General features: G+C 46.4%; 1 protein-coding gene across 7 annotated transcripts in view; it reads left to right on the forward strand.

The window, feature by feature from the left end:
- The window catches only part of LOC123995246 (SAM and SH3 domain-containing protein 1-like), a 353,722-nt gene that overhangs the window by 299,445 nt on the left and 37,412 nt on the right, over positions 1–16,865 (forward strand). For 6 of the 7 annotated variants that reach the window (XR_006831794.1, XM_046298711.1, XM_046298716.1 and 3 more), the window contains exons 5-8: positions 8,944–8,984; positions 9,247–9,336; positions 9,545–9,657; positions 10,697–10,798. Coding sequence is in view for 6 of the 7 variants with exons in the window: in XM_046298711.1 (XP_046154667.1) it covers positions 8,944–8,984; positions 9,247–9,336; positions 9,545–9,657; positions 10,697–10,798 (346 nt within the window). In the remaining variant the exon portion in view is untranslated. The remainder of the gene's footprint in view (positions 1–8,943; positions 8,985–9,246; positions 9,337–9,544; positions 9,658–10,696; positions 10,799–16,865) is intronic. The other variant, XM_046298712.1, reaches the window with a different exon arrangement.

The raw sequence follows: 16,865 nt of genomic DNA on the forward strand, positions 1-16,865 counted from the left end.
CCTGTAACCACACGGAATTAACCCTGTAACCACATGGAATTAACCCTGTAACCACATAGAATTACCCTGTAACCACTTGGAATTACCCTGTAACCACGCGGAATTAACCCTGTAACCACGCGGAATTAACCCTGTAACCACGCGGAATTAACCCTGTAACCACATGGAATTAACCCTGTGACTACGCGGAATTACCCTGTAACCACACGGAATTAACCCTGTAACCACAAGGATTTAATGCTTCAAAAATAGATCCTTACTACGTCAAATTTAGAAGATCTTGTTGCATAGAGGATATCCCTGTGACCTCTGACCTTTACCTCTACAGGGGTCACCACACTGGTCTTCCTGTGGGATATGACTCCGCTCCCTAGCGTTAGCTGTTCTCATTGTCCATCCCGGATCACTGGGACCCCCTCATACCAGGTGGTTAGGTCTTAAACACACACACACACACACACACACACACACACACACACACACACACACACACACACACACACACACACACACACACACACACACACACACACACACACACACACACACACACACACACACACACACACACACACACACACACACACACACAGTGTATAAGTACACATACATGCTGAATGCAAATACAGTGGCTTGCGAAAGTATTCTTCCTCCTTGGCATTTTTCCTATTTTGTTGCCTTACAACCTTGATTTACACAACATGTCTACCACTTTGAAGATTTAAAATATTTTTTATTGTGAAATAGACAACAAAACAGAAAACTTGAGCGTGCATAACTATTCACCCCGCCAAAGTCAATACTTTGTAGAGCCACCTTTTGTAGCAATTACAGCTGCAAGTCTCTTGGGGTATGTCTCTATAAGCTTGGCACATTTAGCCACTGGGATTTTTGCCCATCCTTCAAGGCAAAACTGCTCCAGCTCCTTCAAGTTGGATGGGTGTACAGCAACAAAAGTTTATCTCAATACTTTGTTATATACCCTTTGTTGGCAATGACAGAGGTCAAACGTTTTCTGTAAGTCTTCACAAGGCTTTCACACACTGTTGCTGGTATTTTGGCACATTCCTCCATGCAGATCTCCTCTAGAGCAGTGATGTTTTGGGGCTGTTGCTGGGCAACACTGACTTTCAACTCCCTCCAAAGATTTTCTATGGGGTTGAGATCTGGAGACTGGCTAGGCCACTCCAGGACCTTGAAATGATTCTTACGAAGCCACGTTTCATCTTCAATGCCCTTGCTGATGGAAAGAGGTTTTCACTCAAAATCTCATGATACATAGCCCCATTCATTCTTTCCTTTACACGGATCAGTCGTCCGGGTCCCTTTGCAGAAAAACAGCCCCAAAGCATGATGTTTCCACCCCCATGCTTCATAGTAGGTATGGTATTCTTTGGATGCAACTCAGCATTCTTTGTCCTCCAAACACGACGAGTTGAGTTTTTACCAAAATGTTATATTTTGGTTTCATCTGACCATATGACATTCTCCCAATCATCTTCTGGATCATCCAAATGCTCTCTAGCAAACTTCAGACGGGCCTGGACATGTACTGGCTTAAGCAGGGGCACACGTCTGGCACTGCAGGATTTGAGTCCCTGGCGGCGTAGTGTGTTACTGATGTTAGGCTTTGTTACTTTGGTCCCAGCTCTCTGCAGGTCATTCACTAGGTCCCCCCGTGTGGTTCTGGGATTTTTGCTCATCGTTCTTGTGATCATTTTGACCCCACGGAGTGAGATCTTGCGTGGAGCCCCAGATCGAGGGAGATTATCAGTGGTCTTGTATGTCTTCCATTTCCTAGTAATTGCTCCCACAGTTGATTTCTTCAAACCAAGCTGCTTACCTATTGCAGATTCAGTCTTCCCAGCCTGGTGCAGATCTACAATTTTGTTTCTGGTGTCCTTTGACAGCTCTTTGGTTTTGGCCATAGTGGAGTTTGGAGTGTGACTGTTTGAGGTTGTAGACAGGTGTCTTTTATACTGATAACAAGTTCAAACAGGTGCCATTAATACAGGTAACAAGTGGAGGACAGAGGAGCCTAGGTCTGTGAGAGCCAGAAATCTTGCTTGTTTGTAGGTGACCAAATACTTATTTTCCACCATAATTTGCAAATAAATTCATTAAAAATCCTACAATGTGATTTTCTGGATTTCTTTTCTCATTTTGTCTATCATATTTGAAGTGTAGCTATGATGAAAATTACAGGCCTCTCTCATCTTTTTAAGTGGGAGAACTTGCACAATTGGTGGCTGACTAAATACTTTTTTCCCCACTGTATGCACACAACACTTTTTCATGTTCAATTTTTGGATTATTTTTATTTTGTGTATGTCCATTATATGAAATTCAAATAAAATTAATTTAAATGACAGTTTTTAATGCAACAAAATAGGAAAAACGACAAGGGGAATGAATACTTTTGCAAGGCACTGTACACACACACACACACACACACACACACACACACACACACACACACACACACACACACACACACACACACACACACACACACACACACACACACACACACACACACACACACACACACACACACACACACACACACACACACACACACAGCCGGATGCCAGGAGCTCTGTGGGCTAGCTATGTGTCTTTTTTCCTCATCAGCACTCTCCCCACAGAGCTGGTGTAGTGTAGTGAGCCACCAGCTGTTGACATTATCACTGAGGGAGACAGATATATAATAGACACATCACATGACACAGGAGCTATATCATTATTAGGTCATCTTTTCTCCTAGAGAACTGCTACGTCCTCTCTCTCCTGTCCCTCCATTGACTTTCTCTGGGCTCTAGCGATTCACCGCACTGTTGGCACCTTGTAAGGACTCCCATTGTTAGAGTGGATGCCCTGCTGTGAGCTTGAGAGGGATGATCAGTGTGAGTGTGTGTGTGTGTGTGTGTGTGTGTGTGTGTGTGTGTGTGTGTGTGTGTGTGTGTGTGTGTGTGTGTGTGTGTGTGTGTGTGTGTGTGTGTGTGTGTGTGTGTGTGGTACTGTAGCCAGTGGACTGAGCGCTACCTGCTGGGAGCTTTCAGGCCCTGTCCCTGGCTGCTTCATTACCCTTGTAGAGGTGTGTGTGTAGTACTGTAGGCAGTGGACTGAGCGCTACCTGCTGGGAGCTTTCAGGCCCTGCCCTGGCTGCTTCATTACCCTTGTAGAGGTGTGTGTGTGTGTGTAGTACTGTAGGCAGTGGACTGAGCGCTACCTGCTGGGAGCTTTCAGGCCCTGTCCCTGGCTGCTTCATTACCCTTGTAGAGGTGTGCGTGTGTGTGTGTAGTACTGTAGGCAGTGGACTGAGCGCTACCTGCTGGGAGCTTTCAGGCCCTGCCCTGGCTGCTTCATTACCCTTGTAGAGGTGTGTGTGTGTGTGTAGTACTGTAGGCAGTGGACTGAGCGCTACCTGCTGGGAGCTTTCAGGCCCTGTCCCTGGCTGCTCCATTACCCTTGTAGAGGTGTGTGTGTGTAGTACTGTAGGCAGTAGACTGAGCGCTACCTGCTGGGAGCTTTCATGCCCTGTCCCTGGCTGCTTCATTACCCTTGTAGAGGTGTGCGTGTGTGTGTGTAGTACTGTAGGCAGTGGACTGAGCGCTACCTGCTGGGAGCTTTCAGGCCCTGTCCCTGGCTGCTCCATTACCCTTGTAGAGGTGTGTGTGTGTAGTACTGTAGGCAGTGGACTGAGCGCTACCTGCTGGGAGCTTTCAGGACCTGTCCCTGGCTGCTCCATTACGCTTGTAGAGCTGTGCGTGTGTAGTACTGTAGGCAGTGGACTGAGCGCTACCTGCTGGGAGCTTTCAGGCCCTGTCCCTGGCTGCTTCATTACCCTTGTAGAGCTGTGTGTGTGTAGTACTGTAGCCAGTGGACTGAGCGCTACCTGCTGGGAGCTTTCAGGCCCTGTCCCTGGCTGCTTCATTACCCTTGTAGAGGTGTGCGTGTGTGTGTGTAGTACTGTAGGCAGTGGACTGAGCGCTACCTGCTGGGAGCTTTCAGGCCCTGCCCTGGCTGCTTCATTACCCTTGTAGAGGTGTGTGTGTGTAGTACTGTAGGCAGTAGACTGAGCGCTACCTGCTGGGAGCTTTCATGCCCTGTCCCTGGCTGCTTCATTACCCTTGTAGAGGTGTGCGTGTGTGTGTGTAGTACTGTAGGCAGTGGACTGAGCGCTACCTGCTGGGAGCTTTCAGGCCCTGTCCCTGGCTGCTCCATTACCCTTGTAGAGGTGTGTGTGTGTAGTACTGTAGTGGACAGTGGACTTTCAGGCCCTGTCCCTGGCTGCTCCATTACGCTGCTGGGAGCTGTTGGACTGAGGCCCTGTCCCCCTGTCCCTGGCTGCTCCATTACCCTTGTAGAGGTGTGTGTGTGCACGTGTGTGTTTCTCTCTGCCTCACTCCTCTCATTGTGGTGTGCGTGTGGACATAGAGAAGCTTAGTACTGGCATAGCACTGTACAATCTGTCCTCATTTAACCTCCACATAGATCTCTGAAAATACTAACTAAAACACCAGCTTTCAGGCCAAGTCATTTCAGTGTGATTTCCCCAGAGTATTTCCTCACTGTGATGGCGAGGCATAGAACACACACCCAACAGCGAGAGAGTGTCTTTATGGAACACTCTTTACTCTCCTGTGGCATAATTCAATCATGACTAAAACTCTCCACCCCACTAGGAAAGTGAAGGCACTGCTTACTGACTGTTGCACATGCTCCTTCACACAACATGGTTCTGTCCTTAGACTCACTCTCTGTATGGCGTTGCTTTGTGTACGGTTACAGCAGGAAGTTTAGAACCAAACCTTTTACTGCAGTGGGCTAAATCAGGGTCACACAGAGTGTTTCTTGTTAGTCTTAAACAAATCTACTTTGAAACAAAAGTATACACCTCACACACATGGTAGAAGGCTTAACATTTTTTGAGTTTGCATCCCAATATTACACTCTATATACTTAACAGAAGACTGAAATAACACCGTATTTTCCTCGGTTTCATTTTTAAAATCTTTATTAATGATGAAATTATGACAAATATGAATAACATTCCACCCATGGGGTCAAAGAGGGCACTTTGGGTAATTGACTGCAGGAAAAGGCTACAACAGGTCTGCCTTCCTGTATTAACTTACAACAAGAAAGTTGGCTGAAGCAGAAGAAAAGTGCAACCAAGCAGGAGAAATGTTGGAAGTAAAGAAGCATGCAGAGATTTAGCCTAAACCAGCTAAGTAGCTTTAGCACACAATGGTCTGACTGACAGACTCTAGAAACATTGGTGTGTGTGTGTGTGTGTGTGTGTGTGTGTGTGTGTGTGTGTGTGTGTGTGTGTGTGTGTGTGTGTGTGTGTGTGTGTGTGTGTGTGTGTGTGTGTGTGTGTGTGTGTGTGTGTGTGTGTGTGGTAATTTATAGAGCATGGAGCAGGGGGCTAGGTTACAGGAGAAAGATCTTCTGTTGAGGGAGTTCTATTAGCATTAGTTGGGGCCCATTGGGGCCTAACCCGGAGATAGAGAAAGAGGGGGATAGAGAGATAGATGAGGAGGTGGCAAGCATACAGACCTCCATTAGCATCTCATTACGTTGCCATGGCAGCCAGGCTTTAAACGGCCCTAAACTTTCCCATAGTGCCCAGAAGGCCGTCACGTCTACTATGCACACACACCCTCACAAAGAGGAGGGGAGACCTGTCGAGCTTGTTTTGTTCCTGCCACAGACACACACACAATGCCTCCACCCTCACTGAACTGACAACCACCTGTCTCTACCTCTCTGCATGCATCAGCGTGTGTGTGTGTGCGTGTGTCTGTGTGTGTGTTTGTGTGATGGGTTTAGCATGGAGGCCATGGCCTGAGTTTATCTCTCTCAGGGGGGACGTGTGTGGGTCACTGGATGCCTGATGAAGACTGACTTAATGTGTCTCTGTGGGCCTCTACTACTGGACAAGCTGTCCTCTCTGACTCCCCCTGCATGATTCATGTGTTTAACCATAACTCCAATAGAGCAGGGAGCACTGACAGACAATGCACTGCCACAAACTGTCCACTGCCATAGACACTCTGCTATAGACACACACTGCTATAGACACTCTGCTATAGACACTCTGCTATAGACACTCTGCTATAGACACACACTGCCAGACACACACTGCTATAAACACTCTGCTATAGACACACACTGCTATAGACACTCTGCTATAGAGACACTCTGCTATAGACACACACTGCTATAGACACACTGCTATAGACACACACTGCCATAGACACACACTGCCAGACACACACTGCTATAGACACACACTGCTATAGACACACACTGCCATAGACACACACTGCTATAGACACACACTGCTAAAGACACTCTGCTATAGACACAAACTGCTATAGACACACACTGCTATAGACACTCTGCTATAGACACACACTGCTATAGACACACACTGCTATAGACACACACTGCCATAGACACACACTGCCATAGACACACACTGCCAGACACACACTGCTATAGACACACACTGCTATAGACACACACTGCCATAGACACACACTGCTATAGACACACACTGCTATAGACACACTGCTATAGACACACACTGCTATAGACACACACTGCCATACACACACTGCCATAGACACACACTGCCATAGACACACACTGCCATAGACACACACTGCTATAGACACACACTGCCGTAGACACACACTGCCGTAGACACACACTGCCGTAGACACACACTGCCATAGACACACACTGCCATAGACACACACTGCCATAGACACACACTGCTATAGACACACACTGCTGTAAACACACACGGGTAAACACACACGGCCAGACACACACTGCCATAGACACACACTGCCGTAGACACACACTGCCGTAGACACACACTGCCGTAGACACACACTGCCGTAGACACACACTGCCATAGACACACACTGCTATAGACACACACTGCTATAGACACACACTGCTATAGACACACACTGCTATAGACACACACTGATGTAAACACACACTGCCAGACACACACTGCTATAGACACACACTGCCGTAGACACACACTGCTATAGACACACACTGCCATAGACACACACTGCTATAGACACACACTGCTGTAAACACACACTGCCAGACACACACTGCTATAGACACACACTGCCATAGACACACACTGCCGTAAACACACACTGCCAGACACACACTGCTATAGACACACACTGCCATAGACACACACTGCTATAGACACACACTGCTGTAAACACACACTGCCAGACACACACTGCTATAGACACACACTGCTATAGACACACTGCTATAGACACACACTGCTATAGGCACACACTGCCGTAGACACACACTGCCGTAGACACACACTGCTATAGACACACACTGCCATAGACACACACTGCTATAGACACACACTGCTGTAAACACACACTGCCAGACACACACTGCCATAGACACACACTGCCGTAGACACACACTGCCGTAGACACACACTGCTATAGACACACACTGCTGTAAACACACACTGCCGTAGACACACACTGCCATAGACACACACTGCCGTAGACACATATACTGGTGAACACAAAATACTTTAATAAACGTATAATACTATCATTATACCACTAATACATTTAAATGGTGCCAATCACTCTCTCTCAAACATCTCTGTTTTTTCCTGGGCTCTGAAGAGAACAAATGAGTTTATCATGTCTTAGTCCTCTCTGGAAAACAGACTGAAAACAGATCCATTCATGTGGTGTCCCTTTCTTCCATAACAAGAGAAAGAATTCGCCACAGTGAACATGTGTTCTGTGTTGGGCGCTGCCCCGTAAAAGGGAATGGAAGAGGATAAACAGAGAATAGGAGAAAACAACACTCAAACATCAGCCCAAGACTGGAACTACTTGGGATAACATTTGTCAATGTATAGACCTGTACTATATAAATGATAGAACTCTAGAGAAGCTTTTAGGGTCTTCTTATTCAATGTTGTGAGTTCTTGCTTTTGAGGGCAGTGAGAATCAGGTTGTCAAATTAAAGTGAAGTTTTGAGGCTCTCGCATCCTTACTCCTCCTCACTCCAGTAACTTTCCACGCTCTCTTAACTCTTTCCCCCATCTCTCTCTTCCTCCCTCTCGTTCTCTATCTCTCTGTGTCTCCGTGTCTCTCTCTCTCTCTCTCTCTCCTCACTCTCGCTCTCTGTGTCTCTGTGTCTCTCTATCTCTCTTCCTTTCTCTCTCTCTTGCTCTATCTCTCTGTGTCTCCGTGTCTCTCTTTCTCTCTCTCTCTCTTCCTCCCTCTCTCTCTGCGTCTCTGTCTCTCCTGCTCACTCTCTCTCGACTCTGTCAATCCCAAGGAGGGAAGTGGAAACAGAAACAGGCTGAGTCTGCCCCGTGGTTTTCTCTCTGTCTACTCTTTTTTTAATCCCCATTTTCTCCTTTTCTCTTCTACCATCTCCTTTGCCCCTCCCCTTCCCTTCTTCATCCACTCCAATCCACTCTTTCCCCATCTTCCCATCAGCCCTGTCCTCCTTCTTCTCCTCGTCTCCTCTCATCCACCCCTCTCTTCCAACCCCCACCCTCTTCTCCTCTCATCCCCCCATTCCTCTCTTCTAAAGGTATCTCTGCCCTGCGCTCCTCAGGAGCCAGCCTGTGTGTGTGTGTGTAGAGCTCCACCTCTGTCCTCTAGTGGTGAAGACATTGAACAGCAGCCAGAGTAAAAACCCAGAAACGCAGAGACATCAGCAGCATCGCGTCCAAACAACAGCATATGTTCTATCTCAGAGGGACAGAGTTGACTGGACGTCCCCAGTGTTTAGACGTCTCTGTGCTAGAGAAGTAATGGTGTGTGGTGCTGAGAAGAAAGAAGGATCTATTATTCTGATGTTAACCCTCTCTCTCCTCTCTGTCACCATTGTACTTTCCAGGATGTCTCTGCACAAGTCCAGCTCTGAAGACGGCTCTGGAGGTTAGTAGCAATCAACCTTTAACAAAAAATACTTCTGTTTTCTGTTACTGTTTCTAGCTAACCAGCAGGGTTGGGGTCAATTTTATTTGAATTACCGGTAGTGAATAAATCAAGTAAAATTGAATTCTAAACATTTCCTTATTTACATTCCAGATAATGCTCTCTCTTAAACACTGGGTCCTTCTGATGTGTCTGGGTGTCTGTGAGTGTGTGTCGTAGTGTTGTCTGACTGAATCTCTCTCTCTCTCTCTGTTCCTCCTAGGTAAATGGGACAATAAGAAGAAGAACAAATCCTTCTGGCAGAATTTCCGCAAGACTTCTCAGAAGGGAGTCATGCAGCAGACGTCAAAAGGTATGACATTATTACACTTTGCTATATAGTGTGTTATTTTCATGGAAATGACATTGGTCAATTCTAATTTATCATATTTATTATCTGGGAATTACTTATTTTTGGCCCATTTTTCATGTTATTCCATAATACTCTATGTTATGCCCCAGCTGTTTTATAATTCTCTGACTTTAGCCCTGACCATTGACTTTCTCTGACATTTGTCTAGGAGAGGACATAGGCTACGTGGCCAGTGAGATCACCATGAGTGATGAAGAGCGCATCCAGCTGATGATGATGGTGAAGGAGAAAATGATCACTGTGGAAGAGGCTTTAGCTCGGGTAGGAACCCTCTTACCCACCCTGTACGCCTTACCCCCACTCTCCCTCTCAGACAGACCCCCACCCAGGCCCTGGAGAGGACCTCCACCCCACCTTCAAGCTGACCCCAAGCCCCAGCTCCATCACTGCATCGTGGGCTCGCCCGGCTCCAAACCTGCCCTCTCTCCTGTTTCATCCACCAAGCTCCATATCAAGCTTTTACTAAAACGACTTACTCTTACTAATCATTCATTTGGCTTTAATAATAACCTTGCATTGCTCTTTTTTACACACAAACACACTCATGCCGCCCCAGACCCTGGCCAAGGGCGCCTGCCACCTGGGGGGGTGTGTGTGGTCCTGTTCATGCTGTAGGGATAGCTGGACATGTTAGCTCAGTAGCCCCCCCCCTGGTGGGTGGTTAGAGTGGTGCATTCTGGATTTGTCCTCTGGGTGGATGTGGTGGCTGGAGTGGCATTCAGTGGTCCCTCTTGTCTCCTCTTCTCTCCTTTCTCTGTCTATGTTCATCTGGTTGTTTGTCAAATTCGTCTTCACTTTTTCTCCTCTCTCCCGGACATTTGTTCTGCTGTTCTCTGTTCTCTTCCTCTCTTCTTCCTCCTCTCCTCTCATCCTCCCTCTCCCACTCTGTGGTAACGGTAACTGTAAAGGAGAGAATGATGTGGGTGACTGCAGTCTTGTAGAATTACTGTAGGTCTCTCTCCACAAGGCAGACGTTGATTCTCCTCCAGCTCTGCCTGTATCTCTGGTGTGTTATTGGGTGCTGGTCTGACTTTTACTCTCCTCCACTGTGACTGACACTCAAACAAATCAGATTCGGGAATCAAGGAGCAGCCTTTGTGAACAGTTGTCTTGTGTTGTATATGTTTCGTTGGACCTCACTTATGTTGGCCTGTGACCTGTGTATGTGTGTGTGTTCTACGTTTGTATCTACATTGTGTCTTGGTGTTGGTTTGGTTGTGTGTGTGGAGGGGTAGCTGTTTCTATAGTGAGAGTGGGCCATTATCCCCTGCCCTCTCTCTAAACTCTTGTTCTCCTATAGCTGAAGGAGTATGAGAACCATAGCAGACAGTCCAGCAGTACTGACACTGCAGAGTGGACTGATGGATCCACTCCCAATCTAAACCAGTCCTCAAACTGCAAAGTAAGTACTTCTGACCTTTGACCTCTCACCCCGTGACCCCAAACACCTCAGGATCAAAGCCCCACAGAGGAGCAGCCGTCTTTGTTTTGTTTCATGTTGGAATTATGTCTGTGTATGTTACCTTGGAGTGGGTATTTGTGTGTGTGAGGACACATGTATGAGACCATTAGCTGTGACGTCCCTTCCCTAACTAACCTGGATATTAACTAATGGCATACCCCAGCATCCCGTGTGTGTTGACACTCAACTCTGTGTGTAGTGCAGACTGTGAGTTTTTACCTTTATTTAACCAGGCAAGTCAGTTAAGAACATATTCTTATTTTCAATGACGGCCTGGGAACAGTGGGTTAACTGCCTGTTCAGGGGCAGAACGACAGATTTGTACCTTGTCAGCTCGGGGGTTTGAACTCGCAACCTTCCGGTTACTAGTCCAACGCTCTAACCACTAGGCTACGCTGCCGCCCCAGTAAGACTGGGATTGAGTTGATCAGTGCGCGCATCCCCACCCTGGATTCTGCAGTGAAGAGGAAAAATGACTAAGGTTATAGAACGCTTTAATGTTGTCCTTAAAGATGAACTCTGAACTAGGAACTGATTTCCATCCAGCCCCAGTCCTGATTCCACCCTGTATCTTTTCCCCCTTCTTCCATCTTAAAGGGGAATATCACTCAAAAACTATCTTTTGGTATTTCGTGTTTTGCATGTCAGCAGTCAAGATATTGGACTTTAAAAAAATAAAAATGTCTCATGTGTTTTGCATCATATGATGATTTGGCTGGAGACACCTTTCTTCTGAAAAGTCAAATATCTTGCCTACTTGACTGCTGACATGCAAAACATTTTGGGACTGTATCAATAGTGGACTAATGAAACAAATACCAAAATATCGTTTTTGAGTAAAATGTCCCTTTAAGTCAGTGCTGAAAGTATCTGTCCAGATGACCAGCTGTGGTCAGTGGAGAGCAGGCTCTGGACCTCCCAGTCCTGAAGTGTCCTTCCAGACCATGGGGTTTAGTGACAGGTCACAGAACACAGCCTCATATTGCATGTTGTTGTATGAATCCTCAGGACGAATGTGAGTGGTTATTTTGGGATGGGGACCAGTCGTACTGTACTGATGATGGTTCAAATCAAACGCTTCTGTCCTGCTGGGTCAGAGCAAGCTCTGTTTTCCTCTTGGGTTTGGCCTTGCGCTGCTGTAGGCTATGTGTGTGTGTATAAGATAGATCACAGGGGAAGGACATGTGGGCTGACAGGCTGAATGGAGGACTGTGTGTGTGTGTGTGTGTGTGTGTGTGTGTGTGTGTGTGTGTGTGTGTGTGTGTGTGTGTGTGTGTGTGTGTGTGTGTGTGTGTGTGTGTGTGTGTGTGTGTGTGTGTGTGTGTGTGTGTGTGTGTGTGTGTGTGTGTGTGCACGGACATACAAACTCACAGACCCCTGTGAAGTTGTTCATCGACACCCAACACAAAAACACCAACTTGAATGCCCAACTATTTCTATGCACATATGTGTTGCCGTGGAAACCCAATTGCAAATAGCTGGGGCTGAACGCTCCCTTCCCTCTGAATGATCGGCAGCCTTGACATCTGTACTGTAATGTCTAGCATGCTACACTTCCTATTCCATATGAATTAGCTGACTGTGTCTTTTGCTCTGAAGACGTCTGCTTTAGCATGGTGCCGCCAGAGCCTTGACACCAAGCTAGAGGTCTTCTAGAGATCCGTACCGAATTGGATCCGTGAAATTCCTACCTGGCCCCAACAGGATCGGGTCATTTCGCTTGAAAATCTATATCCGATCCGGATCCAAGGTGAACCAGGTCCGACCCAAAACATGTCCGAGTTGAGAGAGAATCAGATTCAAAATTGGGTCGGGTCTTTATCCAACCCAAATGGATCCAAAATATAAAAAACGTAAGCCAGCAAAATTGTTTCGACTTGTTTGTGCATTTCCGGTTGTATTTAAAATATTTGTGGTGTACAGCATAGTATTTTCATAATGACATATACAGTGGGGCAAAAAAGTATTTAATCAGCCACCAATTGTGCAAGTTAAAAAGATGAGAGAGGGCTGTAATTTTCATCATAGGTACACTTCAACTATGACAGACAAAATGGGAAAAGAAATCCAGAAAATCACATTGTAGGATTTTTAATGAATTTATTTGCAAATTTTCAAATTATGGTGGAAAATAAGTATTTGGTCACCTACAAACAAGCAAGATTTCTGGCTCTCACAGACCTGTAACGTCTTCTTTAAGAGGCTCCTCTGTCCTCCACTCGTTACCTGTATTAATGGCACCTGTTTGAACTTGTTATCAGTATAAAAGACACCTGTCTACAACCTCAAACAGTCACACTCCAAACTCCACTATGGCCAAGACCAAAGAGCTGTCAAAGGACACCAGAAACAAAATTGTAGACCTGCACCAGGCTGGGAAGACTGAATCTGCAATAGGTAAGCAGCTTGGTTTGAATAAATTAACTGTGGGAGCAATTATTAGGAAATGGAAGACATACAAGACCACTGATAACCTCCCTCAATCTGTGGCTCCACGCAAGATCTCACCCCGTGGGGTCAAAATGATCACAAGAACGGTGAGCAAAAATCCCAGAACCACACGGGGGGACATAGTGAATGACCTGCAGAGAGCTGGGACCAAAGTAACAAAGCCTACCATCAGTAACACACTACACCGCCAAGGACTCAGAGAACATTATGAGGTTTTCCAAAATATTTTCCTAATTTCTCTTGACCAAATATTTGAGCAGGAGGAATTTTGGGGGGATGATCATCGCGTGCCAGACTGAGAGCAGTGAATAGTTCACTTTTTAAACTTGACAAATTAGCCTATTTCACTCTTTGATAAACATTGATTTAGACTAAAGGTATGTCTAACACTTTCTAACACACAGCACTTGCTGACTATTTAGCATCCTAAAATCACCACATAACAATGGTATATTTCTATAACTCGAGTCTAAGTCATTATAGTAGCTTAATTTTTTTTGTTCAAAATAGAATGGAGATATATCCTTTGGGCCTACAGAATTAGCCTATACAAGCCTGAGATTGGTTTGGATGCACGTTTGATAGAAAAGTCATCCAATCCACAGCTGTGTAGGACTACCATCCAGAGAGTTAATTAAAAATTCATAATTGAAGAGAGAATTTGTCCTGATATTTCTTATACTTATCCATGCATTACACAATCAATAAATCAGCAGTATTTCAATATTAGGCTCCAATATTTTCTTCAGACAGGTTTATCAGTCTACCACACACACACACACACACACACACATGAGCAGATTAACTTGGTCTAAAAGGGCTATTTATTAGACGATCAGAAAGAATGTGTCAGTCACTCTGCAGTATAACTTGTTTATTTTGAACAAAATCCACAAAACTAGAGAGTCACTCATCTTTATGCTGACAAATACTGTATTACACTTGACTCGTCATTCAACATAAGTTAATTGTTAATGAAATAGTAAAATACCCTTCTAAATAGACCAAGCCTAAACAAATCAATGACCCTGGCCTAGGCTATCATTTGTTTCCGCTGCGTCCTCTTCCTCTCCCACAACAGCTCGGCCTATAGCCTATTTCACCCCGCGTCACGTGTCTGCAGTGTGCAGTGGCTGGTTTTCACGAAGCGATTATGTCATTTTGTCACAAGGATATTGACATATTGATGAAAGGGGACGCCCTGACAGTCATTTAAGATGAAAACAATATTGGATCCGATCAGTATTTCACATATTGTCACACAGATCCAAGGCCCGTGCCACCGAGCGGAATCCAAGGGGGATCAGGTTTGGGTAGATCCGTGAAGACCTCTACACCAAGCTGCCTGCAGTATACAGTATGGCTTTATGATGTGGAGCTGTGGACATTCTGGACAAAATTCTGTCAGGCTTTCAAACCGTTTTCAAATGCAAGCAAAGTTTTCCTTGAACCTATTCCTTTCTAGTAATAAATGTATTCCTTCAAGGAGAAAGGCCTGTTGTAAGGCATTATGCAGAGATACAGCCCGGGTCTGAGTCTGGCCTGCTGTACAGTCTGGCTCTGACTGCCCTTTGATGTGGAGCTGCAGACAGACAGGGCCCTAGCAGGCTAATCTCCCTGTTAACCCTCTCTATGCCCTCGGCTGGCAGAGGCCTGCTTCCTGTCCAACTGGATTGATGGATGGGATGTCCGATAGTCAGAGGGAGAGAGGATAAGGGGGATGACTGGAGGTGTATTGTTCGGAGGAACACTCGGTCTGTCTTCAGGGCTGTTTGTACACGCCGTCGGATGGAGGGAGGAAGTGAGGGAGGACAAAGAGCTCTCACTCCCCTCAGGCCCCTGAAATGCAGCATGAGGAGGAGGGGGGGGGGGGGTCTGCTTGATAAAACATCAGTTTAAAATGGATCCGTTTAGGAAATATCTTCCCTCTTTTGGGCCTGGGGGTGTGTGCCGGGGGTAATGTCCGCCACCTTCAAATGGAATTAGGTCATCCCCCATCTTTCAAATGGAATTAGGTCATCCCCCATCTTTCAAATAGCTATGTGTGTCTGTGTGTTTCTTTGTGTGTGCGTCTGTGTAGCTCTGTGGTTGCTCTGTCCAAATATCCGTCCTCTTGCCCTGCTCCCTCTCCAATCGTTCTCTCACTCTCTGTCTCTCCGTCTCTCTCATCCCCCCCGGAGCAGAGAGAGAGAGAGCGCCCACATTCCAGGGCTGGACATTAGAGATGTGGGGGCCAAGGCAGGGTCAGGGGCTCAAACGCTGGGATTGTTCTCCTCTCTCCTCCAGGCACAACATGCCTTTTCTCTCTGCTGCTGCTCAATAGCACCAGCAGCCTGCTCGCTCTCACTCTCCCATCGCTTTCATTCTGCAGAGCTGCCTTTGCCAACGAGCTGCAGGGAGTGTGTCAGAGTGAGTGTGTGTCAATGCTGTGGGTGCGTATGTTGTTTGACTGTGCGTGTCTCTCTCTGGATATGCCGTGTGACTAACCTGGGACTAGATGGGACAGGGCCAGCCTGATGCATGCTTTTTACACTGACCTGGGAATGGTAAAAGCACACGTCTGCTGTCCTAAATGCCTAAAGCGGTGAGTAACAAGTCACACTCAACTGCTTAGCTCAATTACATTTCAATGTTTTTTCTGTATTTTTGTGAGGCAGGGAACTGCTTTCGGGTTTGCACCAGTTTTTACTGGTCGTTTTAGATCTGGTTTAGTTTATATGTGCACCATGTCTCGACCACACAAGACTCAAAGCTGATAATGACGGTGTGTGTGTGCATGGCGTGTGTGTGTATGGTGTGTGTGTGTGTGTGTGTGTGAGTTGACATTGTTCCAATGAGGGGTCGCTGACCGCAGCATCTTTTCACCACTGGTTGAGTTCTGATTGCGTCGCGCTCCAGACGTTGGTGTCCCTCAGGGCTGCGTCTAAGGGACTAGGTCATTGTCAGCCCCTCCTCACCTCTCCCACCCGGGCTATGTTGCGGCAGAGGTGTCTTACTTGCGTTCTTCTTAACGACCCTACTGTACCAGAGCATCGTTTCCCCTATATGTATTTATCAGCGGCGCACCGCTGCAGGTATTGACTAATACAAACAACACAACATTATGCATTTCATTCAACTGTCTTCCTTGACCACTCATTGAAGCACTGCTTTGTCTTCTGTATGATCAAATCTATGCTGCCTCGCTTTCGCCCCCTGCTGTCCTCCGGGACTGTCTTGCCTAAGAATGGCTCACTCTGACTCTGCAACAATGCGCACACTTCAACACCAACACCCACCGCAATAGTGAATAACCCAGAATAATAACATACACACTCCAGTAATGTCCTATGTGTACCTCAGTAATGATTCAGTCAGGTCTGGTTCCAAACTGCAGCGGGCACACACACACACACACACACACACACACACACACACACACACACACACACACACACACACACACACACACACACACACACACACACACACACACAGAGACCTGTTATTACAGCACAGTCTCTGAAGACACAACTCTGTAATGTCCTCTGGAGCGGTGGAAACTATCAGAAGAGTA

The sequence above is a fragment of the Oncorhynchus gorbuscha genome, linkage group LG14 (assembly GCF_021184085.1).
Source record: "Oncorhynchus gorbuscha isolate QuinsamMale2020 ecotype Even-year linkage group LG14, OgorEven_v1.0, whole genome shotgun sequence".
In the NCBI taxonomy this organism is placed as follows: Eukaryota; Metazoa; Chordata; class Actinopteri; order Salmoniformes; family Salmonidae; genus Oncorhynchus; species Oncorhynchus gorbuscha.